This window comes from Schistosoma haematobium, chromosome 1 (genome assembly GCF_000699445.3).
Source record: "Schistosoma haematobium chromosome 1, whole genome shotgun sequence".
In the NCBI taxonomy this organism is placed as follows: Eukaryota; Metazoa; Platyhelminthes; class Trematoda; order Strigeidida; family Schistosomatidae; genus Schistosoma; species Schistosoma haematobium.
In genome coordinates, this window is record NC_067196.1 from 88986355 (window position 1) to 89013244 (window position 26890).

Sequence of the window (26890 nt, forward strand, 5' to 3'; positions counted from 1 at the left end):
TATCATTTTAATAGAATCCTTTTAAAACGGAAAGGATAGTTTCATTCGAATTAACAAGTTTCAGAATAAAACAAATTCTAATCACATAATTGGTTCAATAAACTAATCACTGATTGAAATCATGAGTCAATTGAAGCTAGACCACCATGGAAACACTGGACGCCCGTTTCGTCCTAGTATGGGACATTAACACCGTTGGATGCCGGCCGGCTCAGTGGTCTAGTTTGTTAAGCGCCTGGCGCGAGACTGATGAGTCCTGGAGCATAGGCCGCCGACCAGGATTCTCCAACCCACTCTGTCCCGGGCATTCCTTTCTTCTTCTATCCAATTTTTGTCCATTGTTTGCATATCTATATCCATTTCTCGACGCGATGTGTTCTTTCTTCTTCCTATTCTCCTTTGGACTTGAGGTTCCAAGTGAGGGTTTGGCTTGTGACGCAGTTGAGTGCCCCTACAGCAGGTTGTTGCTGGTAGTATCTGGTCAACGGAGCCGAAGTATTTTGTGTAGACAATTGTTAATAAACACTTGTATCTTCTGGATGATGGTTTTCGTAGTTCTCCAGGTTTCCGCCCCATACAGCAGAACTGTCTTGACATTTGTATTGAAAATTCTGACTTTGGTGTTGACTTACAGACAGTTGTATTGATTTCCAGGTGTTCGTCAATTGTGGATATGCTGCTCTTACTATGCTGATTCGCTCCTTCACATCTGCATCAGATCCACCATGTTCATCAATGATGCTGCGCAGATATGTAAATGTGTTTACATCCTCCAAAGCTCCATCAAGTGTAATTTGATCGGTGCATCCTATGTTGTACCAACACGAACTCTACAAAGTGATATATGTAGCTGAAGATTAGATACCAATTAGAATATTAGTTAAACGGATTACATCTATCAGGACAGTAAATAAGAAAAATCGGTTCGGCGAATTCATTTTCAAAGCTGTACAATCGCATATATCTACTTATTTTTTTCAGGATGATAATAATTACAATAATAATGATAATAAACTTTTGTTAGACATAGTGAAAGTGAGGTAGAATAAACAAAGCTATTTAAAAAATTTTTAAACAAGGAAACTAATAATCGTTTGATTCTTAATAGTTCAAATATTCATCAAAAGACAGATAGGGAAATCATCGTTGGCAAAAGGGTAGCAGAAGCAGCCTCTGCATTAATAGGCCTCAACATTCCCAAGAGAAAAACCAAGATCCTCAAATAAAACACGGGAAACACCAACCCAATCACGCTTGATGGAGAAGAGGTGGAAACTTTCACGTACCCAGACAGCATCATCGATGAACATGGAGGATTTGATACAGACGAAAAGGTAAGGGTTAGCAAAGTAAGAAGAGCATTCCTACAATCGAAGAACATATGGAACTCAAAACAACTGTCAACCAACATCAAAGTCACAATCTTCAACATGACCATCGAAACAGTTCTACTATAGCTAGATGAAACTTGGAGAACTACTACAACTATCATCAAAATATTACATTTATTTCTAAACAATTGTCTACACAAGATACTCAATATCTGTTGGTCGAATACCATCAACAACAGTTTACTGTGGGAGAGAACAAACTATCTTCGAGCTGATTAGGAAATTAGGAAAAGACGTTGGGAGTGGATAGGACATATATTAAGGAAATCATCAAACTGTATCACGAAGCAAGCGCTAACTCGGAATCGTGAAGGGGAACGGAAAAGATGAAGGCCAATGAACACGATGCGTTGGTAATCGGAAGTAGACATGAAAAGGATGAGGAGTAACTGGAAACAGCTGGAACGGATAGTTGAGGACATAGTTGAATGGAGAATGCTGGTTGGCGGCCTATACTCCTCCATGAGGAGTAAGAGGCGTAAATAAGTAAGTAAAGGACGACTCAGTATGACAAGATATAATTTTGAAATTGATATTAAATTTAATCAGTAGGATCATAGGAAGAGAAATAAAACAGTTGAGGGTAGATGATTTTAGGAGAAAATGGAAGGGGAAGTAGATGTCTATAAATTAAAAACAGTATGAGTATCTGCTTTGAACTTTCCACAAGGGCAATATGTTCACTAATTTACTATTTATTAAAATTGTTTCAACTTTAATACGAACTATTGTTTTAATAATCATAAAGATACATAGACATAGTCAGTATATTATATTATGTTAATGCACAGATTCATGGTGGATTATTATCAGTTATAAGAAGATTAGAAGAATGATTTAGTAAAGTAAATGGTTACTTCATCAATTTTAATTTATATGAATTCTTTTACCTTAAGTAATCACATTTTGAATCTGAAAAAAAAGATGACTATAGTGGAAAATACATCTAAAATATTCTTGATCTATTAAATCTATCAATTATTTCAATTACATTCACTTATGTGTCGTTTTACTTGTATCACCGCATTGTTATATGTACATCGTGTGCGGGGATTACCTCAATATATCCTCAAGTCACAGGCTAGCGTCTGCTGGGGTCACCGGGTAAGTAATAGTGAGGTTAGACACAGGGTATTAGGAATGATGGTAACTCAGTTGATGACGTTGTGAATCTTCATCGACTGAGATGGTTGGGCCACGTGTTACGTATGCCTGAACACTGATTACCACGAAGTGCAATGCTAACCGATGTTGGAGATGGTTGGGAGAAAGTTAGTGGCGGCCAAACCAAAACGTGGCATTAGTCCTTGAAGTCACTAACTTCTAGTCTGAGCCATGTTGGTAGATGCAGACTACTTGGTTGGGGTCCACACGACTTTCATAACCAATGGTTGGAGAATCCTGGTGACATGGCTCAGAATCGATGTTAATGGTGTAGATGTATACTAAGAGAATAAAATCACTTCATATCTTTCTTTCTACCAACTAATTCTTTCTTCCTCAATTATATCCTTATATGCAATCTTTCTTTTATATATTACCACCTCTGAATTAACTACTTTTATGAATCCGGTGTCCATCTTGCTGCGTTAATGAGGTATGGCAAATTGGACCGATACATATATGTGCCTAGTCCTACGTTGTAGCTGACTGACTGACTGACACAAGCTGTTTAAGCAAAGATTAGTAGTGGAATCCAGTTTGTTGCGCGCTTCCTCCTATTTGGGACTTGTCAACTGAATGTACCTGCATTTCAAAGTTCATGTTCACTCTAGGCCTCAAACCAAGTACCGTTCATTTCAAATGTCATCACGTTATCCACTTAGCTACCAAGTCCTGATAGCCACCTGATTTTGCAATAATAGTATGAAGTTTAAATTCACTTGGTATTGTTTTACTTGTATCTTCCTGTTATTGTTTAACGACTACAACTGATAAGTCTCTTATTGGCATATATACATCTTGTACGGGGATTGCCTCAATCTAACCTTAAGTTACAAATTGTTCAAGCAAAAGATAGATAATGGCTAACAGTTTCATTTTATTCCCATTTCCTATTACCTAATTTTCTATCAATTTAGGTTATATTAAAATTACATGAAATTGATTATCTTATCAGAAGTAATCATTCAACATTTTCCCAATTGTTTATATGTGTCTATACACACACACACGTATGTGCGTTCACACCTATATATGTATATATTGATACATATTTAAACAAATAGATATTTGAGTGGGTGGATCATACATTCTACCCTACACATTATTTAAATCCCAAGGTCATCACAATCGAAGTGCAAATACAATCAACAATTGATTATGATGATAAAGAAAAATAGGTAATTTGTAAATTATTTTTTTCTTAAAAGAAAAGAATCTTCATCGATCATTGGTATCATCATTTTTGTTTAACTCTAAATAGGTGATTGTATCCCCTTTTTTTTGTGTTTTCCTTCCCCCCCACCTTTATACAGAAAAAGAATTTTTTTAAATCCTATTCTGATTGGTTATAAAATCATTGTGTATCCAATTGACATGACATGTCATTAGGGTATATGTGTTGCACAATTGATTATTATTTCTTTTCTTCTTATTATTATAAATTCCATTTGATCCTATTTATTTTCATTATTGAAATCATTTACAGTATTCATTATTCATTGTAGTGATAAGTTCACTTCAGTTCAATTCAATTCAATCTTCATAACAGGATCTATTCTGAATTAACCATAAGAAGTAACTTTAGTTTTCATTATATAAAAGAAAAAGTCCTAATAATAATAAAAAATGGATGGAATTAAAAAGAAAATGATTGCAATGAAATTAGAGAAGGAGAATGCAATGGAAAGGTTAGTTGTGTAATAATAATAATAATAATAATAATAATATGTCATTGTTGTAAATAACACGATTACAATGTGTAATATACTTGTTATTGAAACTAATTGATATGTGTTGAATAACTCTACTACTCTATATTAGTCAATTTCAATCAATAGTTATAACTTAATGACCAGCAACTGTAGTTGTTCCAACTATATAAGAGATCAGTTACAGTTAGATTAGCTCAGTGATAACGTCCAATAATGATATCATTATTCTTATTATTATTAAAATCTTTCCACATACGAAATAAGCACGTACTCATATACATATATGCAAAGATATACAATGTTTTCATATCATAATCACCAGTCAGTCAGTCAGCTACAACATAGGATCAGGCATATATATGCATCGATCCATACCTCATTAGCACAACAAGATGAACACTGGATTCATAGATGTAGTTAATTCAATGGTGATAATATATAAATGAAAGATTGTATATCAGGGCATAATACAGGAAGAAAGAATTAGTTCATATATCAAATGGATTCAATAAAGGTGATCGTAAACATTATTTAAAACGTTTTTTTTAAAGAAAAAATTCCTTTAATTTTCAATTTTACCAAACAAAAAAAATGATACCTAAATTGATTGAAACAGTGTTTTTCACGTTGATTTGTATCATCTATAGACTTCAATGAATGACTAAATTTAATTGCAAGTTTACAAGTATCACTAACTAGAAGTTAAGTTGACAATTTTAAATGAGTCAATTGAAGCTAGACCACCATGGAAAACCTGGAAGCACTGGACGGCTCCTTCTGATAATAATCATCTGCTCATTAGTGATTGTTTGCAAGAGGTATTTCCTGGAGTTCTAGTGAGAAGCCGTTACCAGTGGAGTTCAACCAGGTCTGTTGTGAGATATTAACTCACTGAAGACAATGGTGTATGCTGGCCCGACTTCGTAGATTAGTTGAAGTCAGATATTGACACCGTTGGATACCAGCCGGCTCAGTGGTCTAGTTGGTTAATTGCCTGGCGCGAGACTGATAGGTCCTGGGTTCGAATCTCGCGGGGTGCGAGATCGTGGATGCGCACTGTTGAGGAGTCCCATACTAGGACGAAACGACCGTCTGCTGCTTCCAGGTTTTCTGTGGTGGTCTAACTTCAATTGACTCATGATTTCAATCAGTGAAATTTCTAAAATCCCCACAAAATCCCTTCTGATAATTTTAAATGAATAGAAAATTCATCTTTCTACATGATGAAATGTTATATTTCCATTAATTTTATTATGAAAAAAAAAACATTTTTTTTCTATTCATTGAATGTTTTGGACTAAGTAATCACTTGGACATAGCAACAATTAAAATTGTTCTTAAGATATAAAGTCTTTATTCATTTTGTTAAATTTTTTTCATTTTATTTATTATTTAGAGCAGTACAATATGAAGAATTACTTAAAAAGAAAGAAGAAGAACGTGAAAAACGTGAAAGTGAAATTGCTGAATTAAATACTAAAATGAAACAAGCACAAATTGATTGTGATGAAGTACAAGAAACATTACAAGAACAAATGAATAAATTAGAGGAAACTGACAAACGTGCTACTAATGTAAGTTGATAACAACTTTTAACTATATAATATATAAATGATTGTTATTTGGATACACATGAAGATGTTTCAGTGACTGGTTATTATGATTGCAAATGAACTAGTGGTGCCAACCTTTCGGTCACAAGTTCGAGTTCAACTTGATTCAATCATCTTTAAGCATTTCGGTAGTGCAACCAACTTTTATACCTGAAGTGCAATTCAAGATCAAGTATATAAATTGTTACTTAGCAAATAGGTTATGATAGAGTTTGTAAATATTATTACTACACCGTGACTAAAAGGAGTGAGAAAGCAACTTTCAATTAAGATTTCATTAAATTCAAGTTTAAGCATTCGAAGAAATGCTAAGAATGATGTCAAGATCTAGGAATAATGTGTTTCATCATTGAAAAATAAACTAACACTTTGACAATAATAATTATATGCACTCTCTAGACATCAATGGGCTTTCAATAGGTCATTTAATGTCAAGTACTAAAAGATAAATAAAACGACATTCGGTAGAAGGATCTATTTGCAACGAATTTATCATCAAGCTGTATAATCGTATATACATTTGAAAACCTTTTCTTAAATCTAGTATCATTATTTTTTATTACATCATCATGCTTATTCCTTGTTTATGTGTCTTCATGAAACAAATAGTTCGACAAAAAATCTACATAAATTCACATAGAATTTAGTTACATTGAGAATAATCTACCACCGTAACTGGTTATAGCTACAGACTTTAAAGTGAGACCATTGAGCTTAAGCAGTTTGCAAAAACTGGGAGGTTCGGCTACGTGAGTAAATGAGATTGTAAACCTGCGACAATTAAGTAGAATGATTTCTTTTTCATTTATACTGTGCATAACTCCATGCTTCAGAAAATTGTTAGTGTGAAATAATTCACAGTAATCACTAGAACAACACACTATGTTTTAACTGATTCCAAATAATCAGTAGGAAACCCTGAACTTATGTATCGTGCTAGTTGGCACTCCTCAGTAAGGCTTACCTATAATCATAAGGGAACTGTTGTTACATGTGGGGTTCGGATACTCCCCACCAAGCTTCACTATCGTTACCAGACGTTACCACTGAGCTAATCTGTCTGCAATTGACTTCCCATATAGTTGGGATGTTTATAGTTGCTGGTCATCAAGTAATAACCATTGATTGAAATTTACTAAAATAGCAGTAGAGTCATCCAATGTAGTGTGTGGTTTAGTTGTGATGTTCGTCCATCGTTTTAGTAATTTCTCGACAATTCGTGCTTCTGAAAATACACTGAACAACTGCTTATATTTCTGGGTGATCAACAATTAAATTCATAAGTTGTGTTCTGTTGTAAGACATACTTTTTGCTCCGGTGGTTACACCTCGTTCTATTGATAGGAACCAGACCAGCAACGAATAGTTCTTTATTTAGATCGTGTGACAGCATACAGTGGAGTGCAATATTACCTCTTCAAACACACAAAGCTTTCAACGTTCAACATGACATAATAGGAGATATAATCTCCATACAAAATAAGGAAGTGAGTGAATACTTAAGCGTTACTGTCTTGATATTTGCTTAGATGTTTTCAGTCAACCCTTAATCAATCATCCTAAGTTTTTATAGACTTACTGTCATTTAAAACTATTTTGCTCAAGGTTTAAATTAAAATAATATCATTTAAATGATCAAGCATCCACATTCCTTACATGTTACATATGATTATCCTGAAAAAGATTCCGTGGAAATAGTCATCTGGTTGATATTAGTCTTCAGCAGTAAGGAAAGGAAGTCAATCAACTTATGTTAATCACTGCAATTTGTAGTACTGCCTCGACGTGCTATGTTCAGTGGTATAGGAGTAGGTTGGAAGAAAGCTAGGGGCGGCCAAACCAAAACATGGCACAAGTCCATGAAGTCACTGACAAGTGAACTGAGTCATATTGGTAGGTGTAGACTACATGGTTGGGGACCACGAGATGATAGCAACCGATGGTTAGAGAGCCTGAATGACATGGCTCAAAATCGTTTGCAATGGCACAGGTGCATCCACTCTCTGTGTTCTCCCAAATTCTAATCTTCTGAATTCTTCATGTCCCTTCTTTTTTCCTCTTTCCAAATTTATTTCACTGAATTATACTCTTTAAATAACATCTCCAAACCCTAATCTTCCCGATTACTGCTTATACTCTTATTACCTCTACCACTACGGGATTTGAATCGACAACTGCATCTCTGTGCTAATGTGGTGTGGCAACTCGAACTGATGTACGTACGTAAGAAGTTCTACGTTGTTACTGACTGACTGACTGAGTACTGTAATGATCATATCTCCTTTTGAATGTATTAACAGAAGGTGCTGGTATTACGTGTTGTGGTAAAGATTTCCACCAATTCAATGCCCGGTGCAAGAAACGGAACCCTAGACATAAACTATTGGGTCTCAGTTTTTGAGCTTTATACAAACGTTCTCTCAGAGAATCAATTCTAAGTAAAGGAAAAAGAAATGATATAGTGATACCAAAATCATCGTATTAGATCATCCCATAACCTGTGGTAATATAGAAGAAGTAGGTTGAGCTATCCTAGTTCTGTCCTCTTAAGATGGGTCAGAGAGGCCTTTCGATATTTTGGTTCCTCGCTGTTGAACTTATTCTATCATATCAATCTCATACTTAAAACAAGGACTCACTGCCTGTATCCCATATTCGAGATGCAGACAGACGGAATTTGAGCAAAAAACCTTAAACATTCCTTCGTCAAAGTAATGTAATGGCTTATAAGTTGCCTACAAGTTCCTGAAGCCTTCAGCAGCAGCAGTCTTACAGTTACCCTTCACTTAAAGGTCGTTGCTTATTATGACCCCTAAATCTTTATAATTCATTACTTTAGGTTGCAGCACCTCGCTTGTTGTGTCATTCAATTGCATCGTAACTTTCTCCATAGAATCATTTCTTTGACAACCCGTACATTAATTCCATTGTTAAATGTTGGTTGCTTTGTAAAAGCACCATTTTTTTATATATATAGTGCATGGGTCTCAAAATCTTTGTCATCAGCATGGAGTAAGACAAATGACTTTGCTACCTTCGAGAATATATTTAAATAAAGCAAATGAAGACACCAACAAGACTTTTACATTGAAGGACTCTATTGTCTACAGATTCCCACGTCGGTGGATACTTGTTTACCGGGAAACTCTGTCTAATATCCCTGAGAAAGTCAAGCACTATCTACATCATACTAAAGCTAATCTCTGATTAGATCGGTTGCTCAAACATGCCTTAAAAAGTGTTGAAATAAATTTTTGGTGTCTCGACAATTTATTTAACATTAAAAACATTTAGACATCTCAAGGCTGGGTAAAGAGGTACACTTGTCTGTCGCGCTACATCTTTAGCAATGATGGGTGAATCAAATGTTGCGACTGTCGTTAAGAAGAAAATCAAGGAGATGCAGACCGAGTTAGAAAAATTACAGTTTGATGTTATCGCAGAAGATGAAATACTGAGACAAGAGACAGCCTTGCGTGAAAAGGTATGAATGGTAACTGTAGACAGTGATATATTGAGAAATGTAATATATTATTACTATGATTCTCAATTAAAATAAATCCAATGAGCTTCTGTTTTTGTTCTCTGGTCTTTGCTAACGTTAGCCACTGCAATTAGGATACTGAAAAGTCATGACATCTCCATAGGCTTTCGAAATTATTTATGTATAACAATTCATAATATCTTAAACATATAGTCTAGCCTTACTATTTGATCAATCTCGTCCACGGTACTGTTATTCCGATCTAAAAACTTTTCTAAGCATGTAACGTCAAAAGTTATTAGTGTTTTGTAGTAGATTGTTCAAGAAAATGTAGGATACACTAATTAAACCCACTGATAAAAGAACTAACGCAAATGTACAACCCTCCATTCTCAAAGAGGAATACTATGAATTAGTGGTTTCTACAACATGGGTACATGAGAGTACCATTCTTGGTACGTACTTGTTAATTTCTAATCAAAGTTTGATGTTGAACTTTTCAAGCCAATTTTTTAATTATTTTTTAGCTTGTGTACCCCGTGTACACATTGTTATTTGGCACATTTTATAGTTTGCTCTTTGTCGCTTTTTCAGGCTGAAGCTGAAGTGGCAGCGATGACTCGTAGAATTCGTTTGTTAGAGGAAGATCTTGAAGTTTCTTCAAGCCGTCTAACTGAAACATTGACCAAGTTAGAGGAAGCAAGTAAAACCGCAGAGGAAAGTGAACGGTAAGCGTTCGTGGCAAGTATTCTCACTTGTTCACCTTTTTCGCATGCATAATTTTAACGTAATTTTTTGCATGTATGCATGCAGTGCGTGGCGTCAAGTTCAAAATAAAATGGACACGTACGACAAGAAAGTAGAGCAGCTACAGAAAGCTGTCGAGGACGCAACAGAAGCTGCTAAGGAAACTGATAAGAAATATAAAGAGGTAGAGATTTTAGAAGATTTGTTAGGTTTTTAAATGTCTATATATTAATCCCACACTTTCTTTAATTTAATAACCTGCACATAGTGGACGAAAAGACCTTGAGATTCGTTCGATTGCTGATGATGAGCGGCTTAACCAACTGGAGGATCAACAAAAAGAAGCCAAGTATATTGCCGAGGATGCAGACCGTAAATATGACGAGGTGAGTCCTGGATACTTTATGAGGCATATATTCTTTGTGTTGTAGAGATGGCGAACTGGGTATTATAAGCATGGTTTTTAATGATATCTGGTTTAATAGTATAAGAGCAGGAAAAATCTTAGTGTTACATCAACCTTGGTGGGCTGTTCGCTGATGAAGCCTCACGGTATAATAGATTTATTTGTCAGCCAACACCATCTGTGGCGTCGGCAAAGCATATGGGAAGTTATTAGAGGCATTAAAAAAATGCGTATATATACATCATTGATATCCAGTCACAGGTATCTTTTCAATAGTGCCTGAAATTTAGTGAAACATTTCACTAAATAATATTAGTTTCAGGTGCAATTCTAAATGCAAGGAATGCTAGTCGACTAGCTGTAAGTCTGCACTGACCACGACTTATTATTGCTTCACATCCCAACCGATCATCTGCTACGACCTGGAGTCTCATCTCAATTATAGTCACAGTTCAGATCAAAACATCCTGTCTGTCCATGAAGTAACTGTCGTGTAGACAAGTATATACATCCTAATTAAGACCTTCAAAGTGATAGATATCAGCTATTAAATATGACAGGCATCACGGCTTCAAATCGATCGCAGTGGTGTAGATGAATTTCTCTTTCCTGTGAATCCAAAATATTTCATTATCCGTTTTTCATCTCTTCTTACTGATTCTAATATCTTTCCGTTCGTGTTAATATCCGACTTCCGTTTCGTCATAAAGTGTAGTAAATTGAGCATACACAATGTATCCTATCTCTACACTTTTTTTGTTTGGTTGAAGTTACTAGATGAACTATATCACTGAAAGTTAGTAGTTAAATGGATGTTTCACCACTATAGTACGTAAGATTAGCTAGTTAATCAGTAGAGGTACCTGTATCTTTTAGACTTTCTGATCCATTAATGTTATTCACAATAAAGTAAGTAAACTGCACTTCAAGCCACCATTTATCGACTACACATGTAATTACATTAGTCTGAAAGCCACATTTGTATGTTAAAAGTATTTGGCTCCATACGTCAAAACAACTGTTATGTTCTGCCCAAGGCCAACTACACTAATCTGTACCCGGTAGACAACTTAGAGTGAGATCATGCACACTTTGGTTCTGGCTCAAATATGTATGGAAAAACTCTTCAGTCGTTGTGGAGCCATGTTACAACGAGGCCTACAAAAACCGTTTTCTCACAAATCAAACATTGATAAAAACCATCATTTTTTATTGAGCTTATATAATGAAAGCTGGTCATCTGTTTGATATTTAGCAATGTTACTTACTTTTCCTACACTCATTTAAGTGACTGACATCACTACCTAGCCTTTTTTTACCACAATTTAAACATATTTTGTGATTTCGTACGACGGACAATGTACAACTCAATCTATAATAACTTTTGAAGGTTAATTTTATCACTTGAATAAAACTTAAAATAAATTTTAAGCTTCTAAAACACCCGAGTCTGATTAGACTCTTCAAATCATTCTGTGTTACGTTTTTATCGCTTGTTCTCAAAGATTAATACCGGACATCTTATGTGGCAATAATATAGTTAACTACAGTCTTTATAAGAAATATATTGTTGTACAAGCGATAATACTGATTATCAGTATCCTTTTAATCACATGAACGTTTGTCCTCCATCTATTTGCCACTAGTTTGTAAGGCTAAACTCTTTTCCAACTGTGATTTTCCTTGATCGTGTTCGGGATCCATTAAATCTGCATTAATTACCATTAATATCATGAATTAAAGCAACGATGTATTAGTTATTAGATTTGTTTCTAAACCTAACCGCTCCCGTAGACCCCAATAATATTACCTGGCTACCCAAATCGTCGTGGATAGAGCAGGACCTTAACCAACCAGTCATTATTTAAAAGCTTAGTACGTAAACACATTTAAGCTATTTCCGCATCCCTATTTTTTTCCTGCCGTTAATCAGAAAAAATACCTATCTAGTCCTCAAAGATGCCATTTTTCTCTTTATTGATGTATTAATCGCCATGTTGTAGCGCTCAGGCCACCAAGAGTATAAATAAATTTTATGGACCATGGGTTGAACCCTGACCATATGTCGTAATCACATTAATAGATGAGTTAATATTCATTGGTATTATTAAAATTATACAGTTACATTTGTGTTTTGATATATTTATTTGTTTATCACGATTGCAAGCCCTATTTGATGCTATTTTCTCTCCCTTTTTAGGCTGCACGTAAATTAGCTATTGCAGAAGTTGATTTTGAGCGTGCGGAAGCTCGTCTCGAAGCTGCAGAAAGGTAGCCAGAAACACATATATGCATAACAAGCAAACAACGTATTTCATGCATCGTCCATTATGCTGCATGGTTTTATTGTGTTTAAATAAACGTCAACAACTGTCTTGAAATTATTATTACTATTCGTGTTAAGTATTTGTAGTTTTTGTGCATTTATTAACCGCATGTCTTTCTCTTTGTTTCGTATTAAAAATGTCTTCCACTCCGTGACCATAATCTGCACTTTATTATAACTGCCTGTGAATTTGTTCAAATCACCTGAAGATCTCTTGTACACTGGCCTTAACTGAGAAGAATTTAGCTGAAGCTGAAACACGCATGGCTAAATCCGAAGAGTAAGTTTGTGTTCAGTTGTTTTTCAATCCGTTGTAAGTTGTTTATTTTGTTACTTTTAAGTTGCTTGAGATTCTTGTTCCGTAAGGTCGTATCCACACCAAGAAAGTATTATAGCAGCAAACGTCACGTCTAAAAGGAAAGTAATGTTGTTAACTAGGTATCATTATCAAGGTTCGATTTGAAAATTTCGAATAAATTGAGAATTGGGTAGATTGTTATAAATAATAGTAATATATTTGTAATATCCCAATGAGTAGAAAAATTAGGTTTTCTAACGTTTCTTGACTCAGTTTAAGCCATCTCTTCAGAGAATAAATAACCAAATCAAAATTAATCCGAGGTTAAACTTAGATTACACTGAGTCACGAGATGTCAGAAAATCTATTTTTTCTACTCATCGGGATATTACAAATGCCGTTAACTGTTTCTTGGTGCAACGTCAGCGCGCTAAAAAATGTTGCTTGATGGATTTATCGTTATTGAAGTGAAAATTTCAAAGTATAAACTCGACGTAGTGGTAAATATTCAAAAAATCCATACATAATATCGCCATTTCTATCTTAGACTGCGAGGTTACATTGCTAATTTTTACTTTTCTCTTCCTAGTTATCTTAGATCGAATGACCTTAAAAAGTTAATAGCTAGAAGTGTCAATCACCAATACATCACAGATTGTAAGGTATATCTTTTTATCTGATCTTAACGATGTGATCAAGGTAAACAATGCAAGACAAATATCTCTAATTCCTAGACCTGTGATGAAGCGGTTATTTCATAGTCAGTTGAACTACAACTTGAAGAAGATCCCATAACTGTTTATTTTAGCTGCTTCCCATCTATTCAATATCTTATCATTTACAATGTGAAGTTATTACAAATATACGTGGCATAACAACTTTGGTCATACTCTGTCTAAAAATACGATTCTGTTCAAATTTCGGTGATATATATCCGATGATTGATTTTCCTATTCTGTAAATAGAAGTTGTTAGATAATCATAATTTTGATGATTTTACTTTCAAATTGCTATAACTGTGATGCTGCAAATCAGAGGACAGCGAATTGTCGATCGGACCAAAGACGCACAAACACGTAAGAACGGCCTAGGGTTCTGATTGGTCCCGCTTCCCTGTCTAGCCTAGCCAGTTGAGTCCAGAACGCAAGTCTCAGCCTCGGAGATATGAATCGTTATATTTCAAACATACTTTGTTTATATACCAGTCAAGCAGACCACATCGTACCATAAAATAGAAAATAACATTGTACAATATTGACCAGTAGGAAAATGACATGTGAAATAAACATTGACCAATAAGAAAATGACACCATCTCAAGTCCAAGGATAGCATTAGACTTAACAAAATAATTTTTGGGATATTTTTCTGAATATCCCAACACAAATGTAATCATATTCCTTTTGTTTTCGTTTCTGTACACAAATCTCTTTTTGGAAATAAGAAACCAATCTTAAAACTATGACGATTTAAATAATAAGAGGGAATGGAAAAAGAATAATACTAATTGTTATGGTGCATATAACTTTCTTGATATACGAAAAGCTAGATTCTAGTCCCATCAATGTTAATAATATTGTTTAAAATCACCATGATTTATAGTAGAGACTAATTTCCCCTCAGTGCTATCTTCACAAAATTGATTTTGCTCACTCAAAATTTTCATTTTACCAGCCTCGTGTTTTTCCTCTGTAGACTCGTCACTGAACTGGAGAATACTCTAAGGGGTTTGGCAGGTAAATGGAAATCTATGGAGATTAAAAAAGAACAGGTATATACATTATTTTTTTCATGTCAAGTTTTGATTTAGTCTACAGTAGTTTTGTAAAGATGGCTTACCACCGTGTTCGAACATTATATACATGAATTTAGAACTGTGTTGTGCTTATGTAAAAGTCTAATGTTGATTTTGTGTAAGTTTGCAATTCTTAAGAGCTTCCATTTGGAAAGAAAAAGACCGTACAATGCATCTTCGGCGGTTCTTCAACTGGTAGCTATCCATGATGACAGTCAACGTCAACTTTATTTTATTTTGTCGACTCGTATCAAAGGCGATATTTTGTTTACTAACTCAGTTGAAATGTATCCTCATTTTTTAATCTAATAGAAAGTTTTCCTAGTAAATTTACATGCATAAATCTTATGGAAATTACAACTCCTATTGGCAATATTAGTTATGTAACTAGACATGTCTTAAATTTTTAACCCAGTATTCAAGATGTATAAACCGATCCCAACAATTTACTCGAACAAAATAGTAGTGTTATACCGTCTTCGTAAGATAGAATAATAACTAAAGCAACCAATTTTCAATCTTTGAGTTCTACTTTCAAACTTTGCTCCACCTACTTCGTTTAAAGTAGCCAACTCATGTCACTAGCATTCTCGTACAAAATATGTTATAATCTAAATCTCAGATCATTAATCTGATATTTTTTCACTAAGTTACATTGAATTATTTTGAAACAAAGATCATTGATGTAGCATACTTGGATCTTTAATTGTGGAAAATACACTTCAACTTATAATATTCACTATTTCAATTGAAATCATCCAGATAGAAGAAATATGCACATGAATAGATACTACTGACAAATAATTCTTAGAATTTACAAATACTCATCTGTATTGTAAGTGCAAATTATTGAAAATTGGTTTTAGTAATTTATTTGTCCGGATTAAATACACTTAGATTTTCATTACTCGTATATCCTGAGACCACCGAGTAAGTAATGTAGTTGTTAAGAAACGGGTACTAGGTAAGGATGGCAAATCAATTGATGAAGTAGTGAAACTTCATCAGTTGAGATAGTTGGGACACGTGTTACGTATGCCCAACTACCGACTACCCCGACTTGCGATGTTTTACGGCGTAGGAGTAGGTTGGAAGAAAGCTAGGGGTGGCCAGACCAAAACATGGTATAAATCCATGAATTCACTGACAAGTGGACTGAGTCATATTGATAGGTGTAAACTACATGGTTGGGATCCGCGAGACGATAGCAACCGATGGTTAGAGACCTTGAATGACATGGCTCAAAATCGTTTGCAATGGCACAGGTGCATCTACTCTTCGTGTTCTCCCAAATTCTAATCTTCTGAATTCTTCATGTCCCTTCTTTTTTTCTCTTTCCAAATTTATTTCACTGTATTATACTCCTTGAATAACATCTTCAAACCCTAATCTTTCTGATTATTGCTTATAATTTTACTACTTCCACCACTACGGGATATGAATCGACAACTACATCTCTGTGCTAATGTGGTGTGGCAACTCGAACTGATGTACGTACGTAAGAAGTTCTACGTTGTTACTGACTAACACTTAGATTTCCATGTGACAAGGTTTAGTTTAACAATCACAATAAGTGAAACATGACACTAAAAATATTTAAAGCAATCTAACTAACAAGATTTAGCTTTAAATAACATAATCTGATTCTTTTTAAATCATTACTTTTTTCTCCACTTTTCTTTTACCATTTCTTTAGATAGTACATCATATTCATGTGAATATAACTTACTTTGCCAGACTTCTTTTTAGTTAGCTTTTCTTTTACTGTTTTATTTAACTAAACTTGCCTGTCAATACTTTCTTGCAACCTTTTTTTTACTGCTGTTCGTTTTTGACTTGTATGAAAGTTTGTATGATATGTAGTATTGCATGATTAGTTTGCGTGATTGTTTATCACATATACATCGACAAATATATGCTTCTGCATCCTACACCTCTTTCAAACCAATATAGGAATGCTATATAATTAACCATCATACATTTTTCCCTCTCAAATTTAAGCAAAATAGTAGAATTGGAAGAGGAACTACGAGTTGTTGGTAATAACATGAAAGCTCTTGAAATTTCCGAACAAGAGGTAATTTCACAATACGTATATATTTATCTGTATTGATAGTTCGACTATGTAGAAATGAGAATCTTTCTTTGCTCATTCGTTCTTTAAAGAAAATTTGACAGTCTAGATAACTAAAGTGCGTAATATGTTTATTTTAGTTTAAACACTCATATGTATTAACCTGGACAACTGAATGATAAATATTGTCTAACCTTTGTCTTATGCTGGGAGTTGATATGGTCCATAAATTACTCAGAGTTCGACTTTTGTTGAATTATCTATCACAGCCATCCAGGTCGTTTCATTTCACCTGATATATGTGTAGATATGGTTCGTAAATTCGTAAAGTAAGCTTCTATATAATTACTAAGCTACGTAGTAGTCACTGCCACTGTTCTAGTATTCAACATTCTTTTGAGAATTTTATACATAAAAACTGCTTGTTGCTAAGTAAAATAATTATAATTGCCACCCCACTGTGATAACGTTTGTTGACTTTCATTTTAACACTCAATCGGGATGGTTAGCTAACTGGTTAAAGCACTCAGATTTTGACCAGCAAGTCACAAGTTCAAACTCAATTCCACTGCCATTCTTTTGGCCAGACAGTCACTCACGAAGAAGGCGTTTTCAAATCCTACCTACTGATCGTGGAAGTCGAGTACTATAATCATTAAGTTATACACCTCCATATATTAATTTCATTCTTGATGTATTTTCACTATCATTAAACATGGTCTCAAGTGCCATTTGAAGTATGCAAGCAGTCATAACTTTTCTATTGCCCACATCATCTGAGGATACTTTCTCTTAAGGTACCTAAAAAAAGAATTGAACTAGTGGCGGTCTTAGCCACTTTGAAGCGTCATCCCAGGGCTCAAGAGACAATTATTATTTTATTATTTATTTGAACACATAAATATTGGTACAAAGGGACACCGAATACGTACGAGCCACACAAGTCACTTGATTTGTGTGTGGGCTACGACACCCCCTAGGTTCCCAGACCGAAGCAGGGAAAAGACAATCGCTTAAGGCCAGTCACACACGAACTTCCTTTGAGTTGTTCTTGATGTCTTAGCTCTATACTTTAAAGACATTAGTGCTGAAGACTGAAATCCAGTGGGTAAGTTGAGGTGTGCTACTTGTATCATAATCTTTATTAATCTGAACTGATAATTTGTTACCATGTGACTAAAATTAGGCTTTAAATGGAGTCTATGCCTCACATTGGTCGATAAGTTATTCAACAACATATATAAAATACATTTCTTAATGTTCCTAATGGTATAAACATGTAATAGTTTAAAATGGGTGTCCTTTGTTTATAAATCTCTATAATAATCGTAATGCGACTCATTCACCAAGTACATACTTTTGTACACAACTTCTACCTGGATGTTCTAATCTATATAGGTTAACCAATGTTTAAACTACTGACCTACTGATTGGAAGTTAAGCTTTTCTAACCAATAAGTCCCTACTCCTCAATGATTAGATGGGTTTTAGTGGTGCTTCTGGGAGAGTTATGGATAATAGCCTAGTATTTTCCTTGCGTCAGTAAATCTATTTGTTAGTTTGTTTTTTATTTGCTTAAAAATTATATTTCTAGTAGAATCAGCAAAATGACGGTATAGCGTATGCTGTCAAAATTAAGTAGAAAACGAAAGTGGTGGTTACCCTTTTAAAATTCAGCAAACCACTTTATTGAATATTAATTTCGCCTTCATCAGTGATTTCGTTTTAGATGGGTTGGGTAAAGTTTTTAAGTAGGAAATATGTGACCTGTGGAATGAAACCAGTCACAAGGAAGTGGCTGACTAGTAAAATTTAAATATAGTTATCCTTTGTATCTCAAATGATACTGTGCCTATCATAAAATCCTGTCGTGTAGTGTCAACGAGGGGAGTGGGTTGTTCGATATTCAATCGATTTATAAGAATTCCTCTGCTGGCTTCTCTTCGTAACAATTACTTATGTACACCTATTACCTCTTGTGGAGCATAGAACGCCAGTCAGGATTCTCCAACCTACTCTGACCTGGGATCTCTTTCCCAATTATTACCAAGTGAAATTTATTTTTATGTCCGCCTCCAGTTCCAGGCGTAATGTGTTCTTTGGTCTGTCTTTTTCGCTATTGCCTTCAGGATTTTAAGTTAGGGCTTGCCTCGTGCAATTTGATGGTTTCCGTAATGCGTTCAGCAACTTTTCCTAATTTTCTCTTCAGCTGGAAGTTGGTTTGTCTTCTTCCACATTCGGTTGTCGCTGATGGCGTTTAGTCAACTGATTTAGAGTATCTTGCGTAGACAACTGTTTATAAATCCCTGTACTTCCTGGACAATGGCTGTAGTAGTTCTCCAAGTCCTAGCTCCATACAATAGGATTGTCTTAGCATTTGTATTGAAAATTCTGACTAATGTTGCCTGACAGTTGTTTAGTGTTCCAGATGTTCTTCAATCAACGGAATACTGGCCTTGCTCTCCCAATTTGTAACCATAGCTATCTTCAAATTGGATAAATCTTTACAAAACATTTCATTCAACTGCTAATTTAGTTCATACAAATCAGGTTGGTTATTTATCGTCTTCGATATTCACTTGTTCTACTCGACATTCATCTACAAGATATATCCCCATCTCTTTGAAAATTGATCCACTTTGAAAAATTCAAACTCGAACTAGCCGGTTTCGTAATTTCATATCATATCAGTTAGCTTGATGACCATATTGAAAATTCGATCAACAGAACTCAGTTAGTACTGGTAAACAAATAAAATGATATTGACTGACTACTGTTCTTGTTCTTATCTAATGATGACAGTTTTTACCTGATCAAATGTTTATATTTGTTACTGTTGTCTTGTTTTCTATTCGGAAAAATGACTTACTGTTTTCTGTCATCTAGTCAGCCCAACGTGAGGAAAGCTATGAAGAAACAATCCGAGATTTAACAGAACGATTGAAGGCTGTAAGCCTTGTTTAGTTTGTGTGTGTGTGTGTGTCTGTTTGGTTATGATGAATTTATTATTTGGCATTTAATCGTTTGTTCGTAGGAATATATATGTGTGCAAATCGGTTTTGCATGTGTTTTGATATTTTTCTACATTGCATTGTTCGCCATCGATTTTTACTATTGAATGATTGTTCCACTTATTCTCACAGAGAATGACCTTAGTACTAACTGACCTTTATTCACTTCCTGTTTATTTACTTAACATTTCTTAAATAAGTACAAACACATATCTTTGCATAGACAAAATCTGTTGTTTTTTTTTTACATTCTACCGGACTAGTAGTTTGATCTACTTTTCATACTGGGCTTAGTTCATCCTTCACAATTGATTGATCACTGGGTGGTGATCAATCTCATGCTTGTCTAGTCCCTATTAGTGCAGATCGAATGCTATCGATCATGTTGCAATGTGGCCACCAGTCTAGGTGACTCGACACTGCGGGCACTATGTATTGAGATTAGATGGTGGTTGGAGGTAGTCAACAGGAAACCCTGGACCCGGGTTTCGTGCTACTTGGCACTCGTCAGCAAGGTGTACCTGTAATCTTGAGGGAACTGGTGCTCCCTGGCGGATTCGATCTCGTGTCACCCAGCTTCACAGTCAGAGACGTTACCACTGAGCTATCCGAGCCGTGACTAACCTCCTGTAGGACTGAGATGTAATCACAATTGATTGATCACTGGGTGGTGATCAATCTCATGCTTGTCTAGTCCCTATTAGTGCAGATCGAATGCTATCGATCATGTTGCAATGTGTTCATCCTTAGGATGTAACATTTCTAGTCTGAATATAATAATTATTATAAATGTAGATGTACACTATAAATTCACTTGGTATTGCTTGGCTTGTATCTTCCCATTGAAGTTTAAGACTGCAATTGATCAGTTTGTTATTGGCATATGTGCATACTGTGCGTATGCCTCGATATTACACTATAAATCATTACAAATTATTTTTAGAACTCCATTTTGCCATGACAAACTCATTTATCTACATTTTGTTTCTCTTTCGGTCGATACATACATCTATTTTGTCTAAAATTGCATGCATTTGAAATATTCATCGATTATGCATGGCGTATTTTAGTCTGCTGAAATTGAAAAAGATTTGGAAGAACGTTTAAGTGTTTTAACTCATCATGTTAAAGAGGTAAGTTGACTTATTTATAATAAGAAAAACATATGTGTATCATGTATTTTCAGCAATAAATAAATATCGTTGGATTCTGTCAGTCAAATGAAGGAAGTCTGTTGTCTATTTCATAATCTAATAGAAATCTTTATTTTCTAATTATCTTTTTAATTATGAAGATAAAGATTACCCTAGAAACACGGAAGGATTTATGTTACATTGTTGAGGTTCAATTCTTTGTATCTGTCATTATCGCGGATTTGGATAAATATTACAACATAACTATTTAGTCAGTCAGTCAGCTACAACGTAGGGCCAGGCATACATATATGCATCGGTTCAAGTTGCCATACCGCATTAGCACAGCAAGATGAACACCGGATTCATAGAAGTAGTTAAGTCAGTGGTGGTAATATATAAAAGAAAGATTGTATATAAAGATATAGTACCTTACTATTACTTACCCGGTGATCCCAACAGATGCGAGCAATATTTCTAAGGCATCTGTGGTCAAATATTAGTAGCTTGCGAATATCTTCAACTCTTGATAGCCATGTTTCGCAGCCGAAAAGTAAAACGCAACGAACTGCCTCGCAGTATATTCGTCCCTTCATTGACAGACGGATATCTCGCCATAGGTGACATAAGTTGGCGAAAGCCAAACGAGCTTTTCGAATCCGTGCTGAGATTTCGCCATAAGCTCTGACTCGACTAGTAGTGTTCGAATAAAGAGCCTTCACAAGGTTTATGTACTTCTGAGGTACGCCTTTCAATGACAGACTGACCGATGAAGCTAAATGTAATCTTATCCAAGATTGGGATTGTGTGAAAACACTGATCGCTACTAAGTGAACTGCGTAGATTAAAGGAAGTAAAGTAGAACTCATTTATTAAATACAAATCTCATGTTGATTTCAAAATATTATAGGTTGTAAACAACTGATGAGAACCTAACAAAATAAAATGAACTCATATTATTCTGTATCAATCATTGTTTTTGTTCTCTTCAAGATAATTAAGGGAACTATGTGTGTGAAATTAAACTAATATACTCAAAAGATTGATTCTTTTATTCGTACATATTATCCCAAGCTGTATGTTAACTATAACTATGACTGACTTGTTCGTTAAACATATCATATAATAACTTAGTAGTTAGTCCGGTTATTTTAGGGAAGGAGATTTCAACTATTGAAATTACTAAAATCTCCATAAAACCCCTTCTGAAAAATATCAACATTGATATTAATTCATTTTCTTACAACGAATCCATAAGCCTGTGATTTGACTTATATATCACTTTCCAATAATGTTATTGTGTTTACAACGTTAATTGAACTCATTATTTCATGTATTATAACGTTAGATTGCTGTTGACAACAATAACTTCTTTTACGATCAATCAATATTCAGATATGAATAATTCTATTCACAAGAAGACTTGTTTTCTATTTTGCATGTGTATTTTATTTTGAAGGATCTACATTTGCATGAAATAGAATAATTATACTCAATGGTTACTTGCTCCCCTTTAGCTATCGAATGTCAGTGTTGCATCAATTTCTTACGAAAAGAAATAATCATGAGATAAACTATTGAATTAAGTAACTTTTGTTAATCTATATGTATTATAAATAGGCTGAGCAAAGAGCAACTGAAGCTGAACGTCAAGTATCCAAACTACAAAATGAGGTTGATCATTTGGAAGGTGGGAATTTTTTTCCTATTTCCATCTTAACTATGATAATAAAACATGCCTGTACTTATGTATAGATTATAGGATTGTGCATTGAAACATTGGTTAAAAGTATCTTGATCATAGATATTTGTTTGAATGCTCTGGCATGTTTTAAACTCCTATCCTTTGTTTTTTGTTTGATCTCCATTTATCATTCTATTTGTCTATGCTTTTTCGTATTACTCGTTTCTCTCATTACCATGAAATACTAATATTCAGGCTGAATTTCGAGCTGATACTGCTGAAGCGGAAGTTAATCGACGTCTTATGGAAATAAAAAAAGCAAAAGGTGATTAATATGATATTTCTGATATTTTGATTTAATAAATAATATGGATTGACTTTTTTGAAATATATTTATTACGGTGTTAGCTGTTTTTGTCTGGATACTCTAAACTTCATTCCAGATGTATGCTTCTTCCTCATTGACTGGTCATGTGGTTCATTTGTCAGTGTTTGCCATCATAGTTGACAGTAGTAATTCCACGACACAACGAACATCTGTGTAAAGTGGTGATTAAAACTAGTCGTCAGGACACTGTTATGTCATCAAGGTGTACCTTTAATCTTGAGGGAACTGATACTCCCTGACGAACTCGATTCTGCGTCACCCAGCTTCACAGTCAGGGATGTTACCACTGAGATACTGGGGTTGCGACTGACCTTCTGTAAGAGTGGTATATATTTACAATTGATTGATCACTGGGTAGTAACCAATTTCACGTTTGTCAGGTCCTTCCTAGTGCAGATCAAATTCTATCGACCAAGTTGAAATGTGGCCACTAGTCTAGATGACTTGACATGGAATACCTTCAACCACCACCTTACATTTCAACATAGTGTATGCAATGTCGAGTCACCCAGTCTAGTGGTCATATTGTAACTTTATCGATCAAATTCTATTCCATTAAAATTTCTCTAATTAGGTGAACGTAACAATATTTAACCCTTAATCAGCATTCACTTGATCCCAGTTACTACTAATTCAAATAACACAGTAAGCTAGATTTGATAACAAGCAATGCCAAATACTAAAGTCAGTAAAGAAGTGGATTTCAGAGAATATATATCTAATATTAGGTAAAAAGTAAAAAATTATACATTCCAATAGCACAATATTCAAAAACCGATTTTCACTATTCATTAGATTCCACCTGGCAGAAATATTCACTCATTGTCACTGGTTAATTATAGTCAGTGAACAAACACTGAAAAGATACAAATATAATGAACTGTTTAATACACATATACATTATAATTTGCCACTTGACCTTGAAAGAATAGTTACATTGTGATGTTATTCAATTGCTTGAATAATTTTTTTCTGGTTAGCGTTTTTTTAGCGAGTTAGTTTTCTACCGGATGGGGTCGCTAACCCTATGCCCAACCCTCCTTCTTTATCCGGGCTTGAGACCGGCAGTAGCCCCCGGAGGGACTCCAGGCGGAGTTGATGTTATTCAATGCTTTTATATTATGTCAAATTTTTGGGATTCACTTCAGTTAAACTAAGAAATTTATTCACCTCTATTGTGAATGAGTTGAATTTAATCATATGGATAAATTTAAACGATTGTGTCAAACTTATTTTGAGAACAATTTCATAAATGTTATATATGTAAAGCAATTAGTGCCTTTGATAAATTTCAATAGTGTGATAAGAAGACGAAGATTATCTGTCAAAGTAGTTGTTATGACTGTCTTAAGCTATGCGTTTCAAAATCACAACGCAAAAATAAATTACACTGTACTCCTTAGTAAGGTTAGAGTCGACTCATAATAATGTATCCATGTTTAGGTAGATTTTGATGTCTTGAAAAATCAGATGTTGTGGATGCAGGTTTTTGAAACGTTTGAGTTTTACTGTACCTACATGGTTTAGAAATTTCCTTTTAAAATTAATTGTTGTTGAATTCTTTGAGTGGACTGTGTATTCTAACAATTATTTACCATCATGTTATCTTTATGCAGATTCACTTTCCCATTGATTATTGTGTTAGATTGACCTGATTATCTACATTTAATAGATTATTCTAAGTCATTTATGATGAAGTTACAGTGTAAGCTGATAACGCCATACCGTACAATTGAACTACAAATTGAGGTGCCTATACAGTTTCTGTTAAACACACCGTATTTTCGTATAAATATATATCTTACATTAATAAGATTTTCAATAATTAATCTCAATAAATTTGTCTTCTTGTTTAGAACGTATAATTACGGAACGTACTATGTATGAAACATTACGCAAAGAAATGGATACAATGATCAATGAATTTCATTCGATCTAATTTATTCAGCTTACTTTCTGTTTACATCAACATTTCACAACCTGAATACAAAATTGCATGTATTGTATGCACATGGTTGTATTGTTCGGCTTGTTTATTCATTTTATTTATCAAGCTTCTTTTGTCATGAATAACATAATTGAACTAAATCAAATATGAATCATTAATACGCATGTAGTTTGTCCATTGTTACTTTATTTTTTTTGTTCAATTCTTGGTTTGGGCTTTTTTTTTCTTCCACAGTTTATACTCTTGTGAATGCTCAATTTGTCCTAGTTTTTGTGTGCATTTTGCTTATTTATATTTTACTTTTAAAGCATCATGTTGTTTATTTGTTTGTTTAATCTTTAATAAATTTAAGTGTTTTAATTTTGTGTTCTGTTGAAATATGAATATGATCATGAACTTCGCCCCACCTATATCACTTTCAATAGCCGAATAGTATCACCAGCTCCCATAAATAATGTGACTCAAAATCAATTACATAGTGTTGAGCTTGGTATACGAGTCACATGGAGACATTTACCAGATGAAATGAGTATTTTCTACTTTCGTGCAAATACTTTCAGTACAATTAAGAGGGTACCCTTGTATACATTACAGATCGGCTGTGGAGGATACCTCTATTTTTGAATTCCTTATGGAATAAGGATTACCCTTTTAATTTGACAATGCAATAAGGTTTAAGCTGGTTTCATATGAACAGTTTAGGAGTACCAGCACAAAAATTAATCTATCATCCTTTTCTATGCTAAAACTTTTTCCCAATCTAGATGACTTATTGGCTGAGAAAGAACGATACAAAGCTCTTAGCGGTGAACTGGATCAAACTTTCGCAGAACTCACTGGTTATTAATAACATGCAGTCAGGATATTCATTACCATTATCTTCATTTCCAGAAAACGAGACTGGTCGTAAAGATATTATTAACCTGTTCAAAAAATTAAAACTATATCTTCAAATCTGTGCTCTAGAGAGTACTATTATGTTATATTCAATTTGCAATACTTCACTTCTGCAAAATATGCTTTTATTATTCGTTACTACCTGCACCAACTTCTTTATTGTCATCTTTCCCCCCCCCCACTCACCCTCTTTCAATCTAAACAATACGATTTTAGGCGTTTATATATTGTAGCCTATCTAATCACTGCACTAAACTAACGAAATCAATAAAATCGTTTTCCCACATGAGAGTTTTTCTTTTTATCGACAATTCTAAGATAAATATTAGCTATTCAAATTCATAAATATGTAGACAAAAAGTTCGATTTGATATTTCTGAAACCATAAATAAGTATGGGATTCGAAGTTTTACATAGTACTGGTTGTGATTTTTATGATAACAGCCGAATTTTATCACAAATGTGGGCAATTGTTGTGCTATCTCCTGATGTACGTAAGTGTTGCTAGCATAGCCACTGATACTATCTATACTGGAAGTGTATCGACTCTTGTTAGGTCTAAGATTATTACTCCGTATTGGCCGTGAACAAACACATTTTCTCCGGATTTCAGTCTTTACAATTAGATCTTCATTCAGTAATTTATTTTCGTTAATGGATTTGACCTGTTGACGCTGATGAAATTGTTTAGCTGTATTAAAATCCGCTCGTTCAACTTTCGTAATCTAAATGTATCTAGGAAATACTACACACGAGTAAGGACTGGTTTGATAGAACCTAGAATTATGGGAATTATTCACCAAGAATTTAGGTCATAGACT

The 26890-nt window shown here is 34.4% G+C and overlaps 1 protein-coding gene across 1 annotated transcript; it reads left to right on the forward strand.

Annotated features, from left to right (window-relative positions):
* The first annotated feature begins 3957 nt into the window (after nt 1-3957).
* On the forward strand, nt 3958-26672 carry MS3_00002401 (Tropomyosin-1). Its single transcript, XM_051209976.1, has 9 exons — nt 3958-4243; nt 5664-5841; nt 9959-10092; nt 10380-10497; nt 12718-12788; nt 16936-17011; nt 19895-19957; nt 22773-22842; nt 25937-26672. The coding sequence occupies exons 1-9, from the start codon at nt 4182-4184 to the stop codon at nt 26017-26019; spliced, it is 855 nt and encodes a 284-aa protein (XP_051075461.1). The 5' UTR covers nt 3958-4181; the 3' UTR covers nt 26020-26672.
* The last annotated feature ends 218 nt before the right edge of the window (nt 26673-26890 follow it).

Excerpts from the sequence above, each read along its gene's own strand:
- MS3_00002401 (XM_051209976.1), top strand. The coding sequence starts at position 4,182 with ATGGATGGAATTAAAAAGAAAATGATTGCAATGAAATTAGAGAAGGAG. Across the intron at positions 5,842-9,958 it reads CTGACAAACGTGCTACTAAT|GCTGAAGCTGAAGTGGCAGC; the intron begins GTAAGTTGATAA and ends TCGCTTTTTCAG. Across the intron at positions 19,958-22,772 it reads TAACAGAACGATTGAAGGCT|GCTGAGCAAAGAGCAACTGA; the intron begins GTAAGCCTTGTT and ends TATTATAAATAG.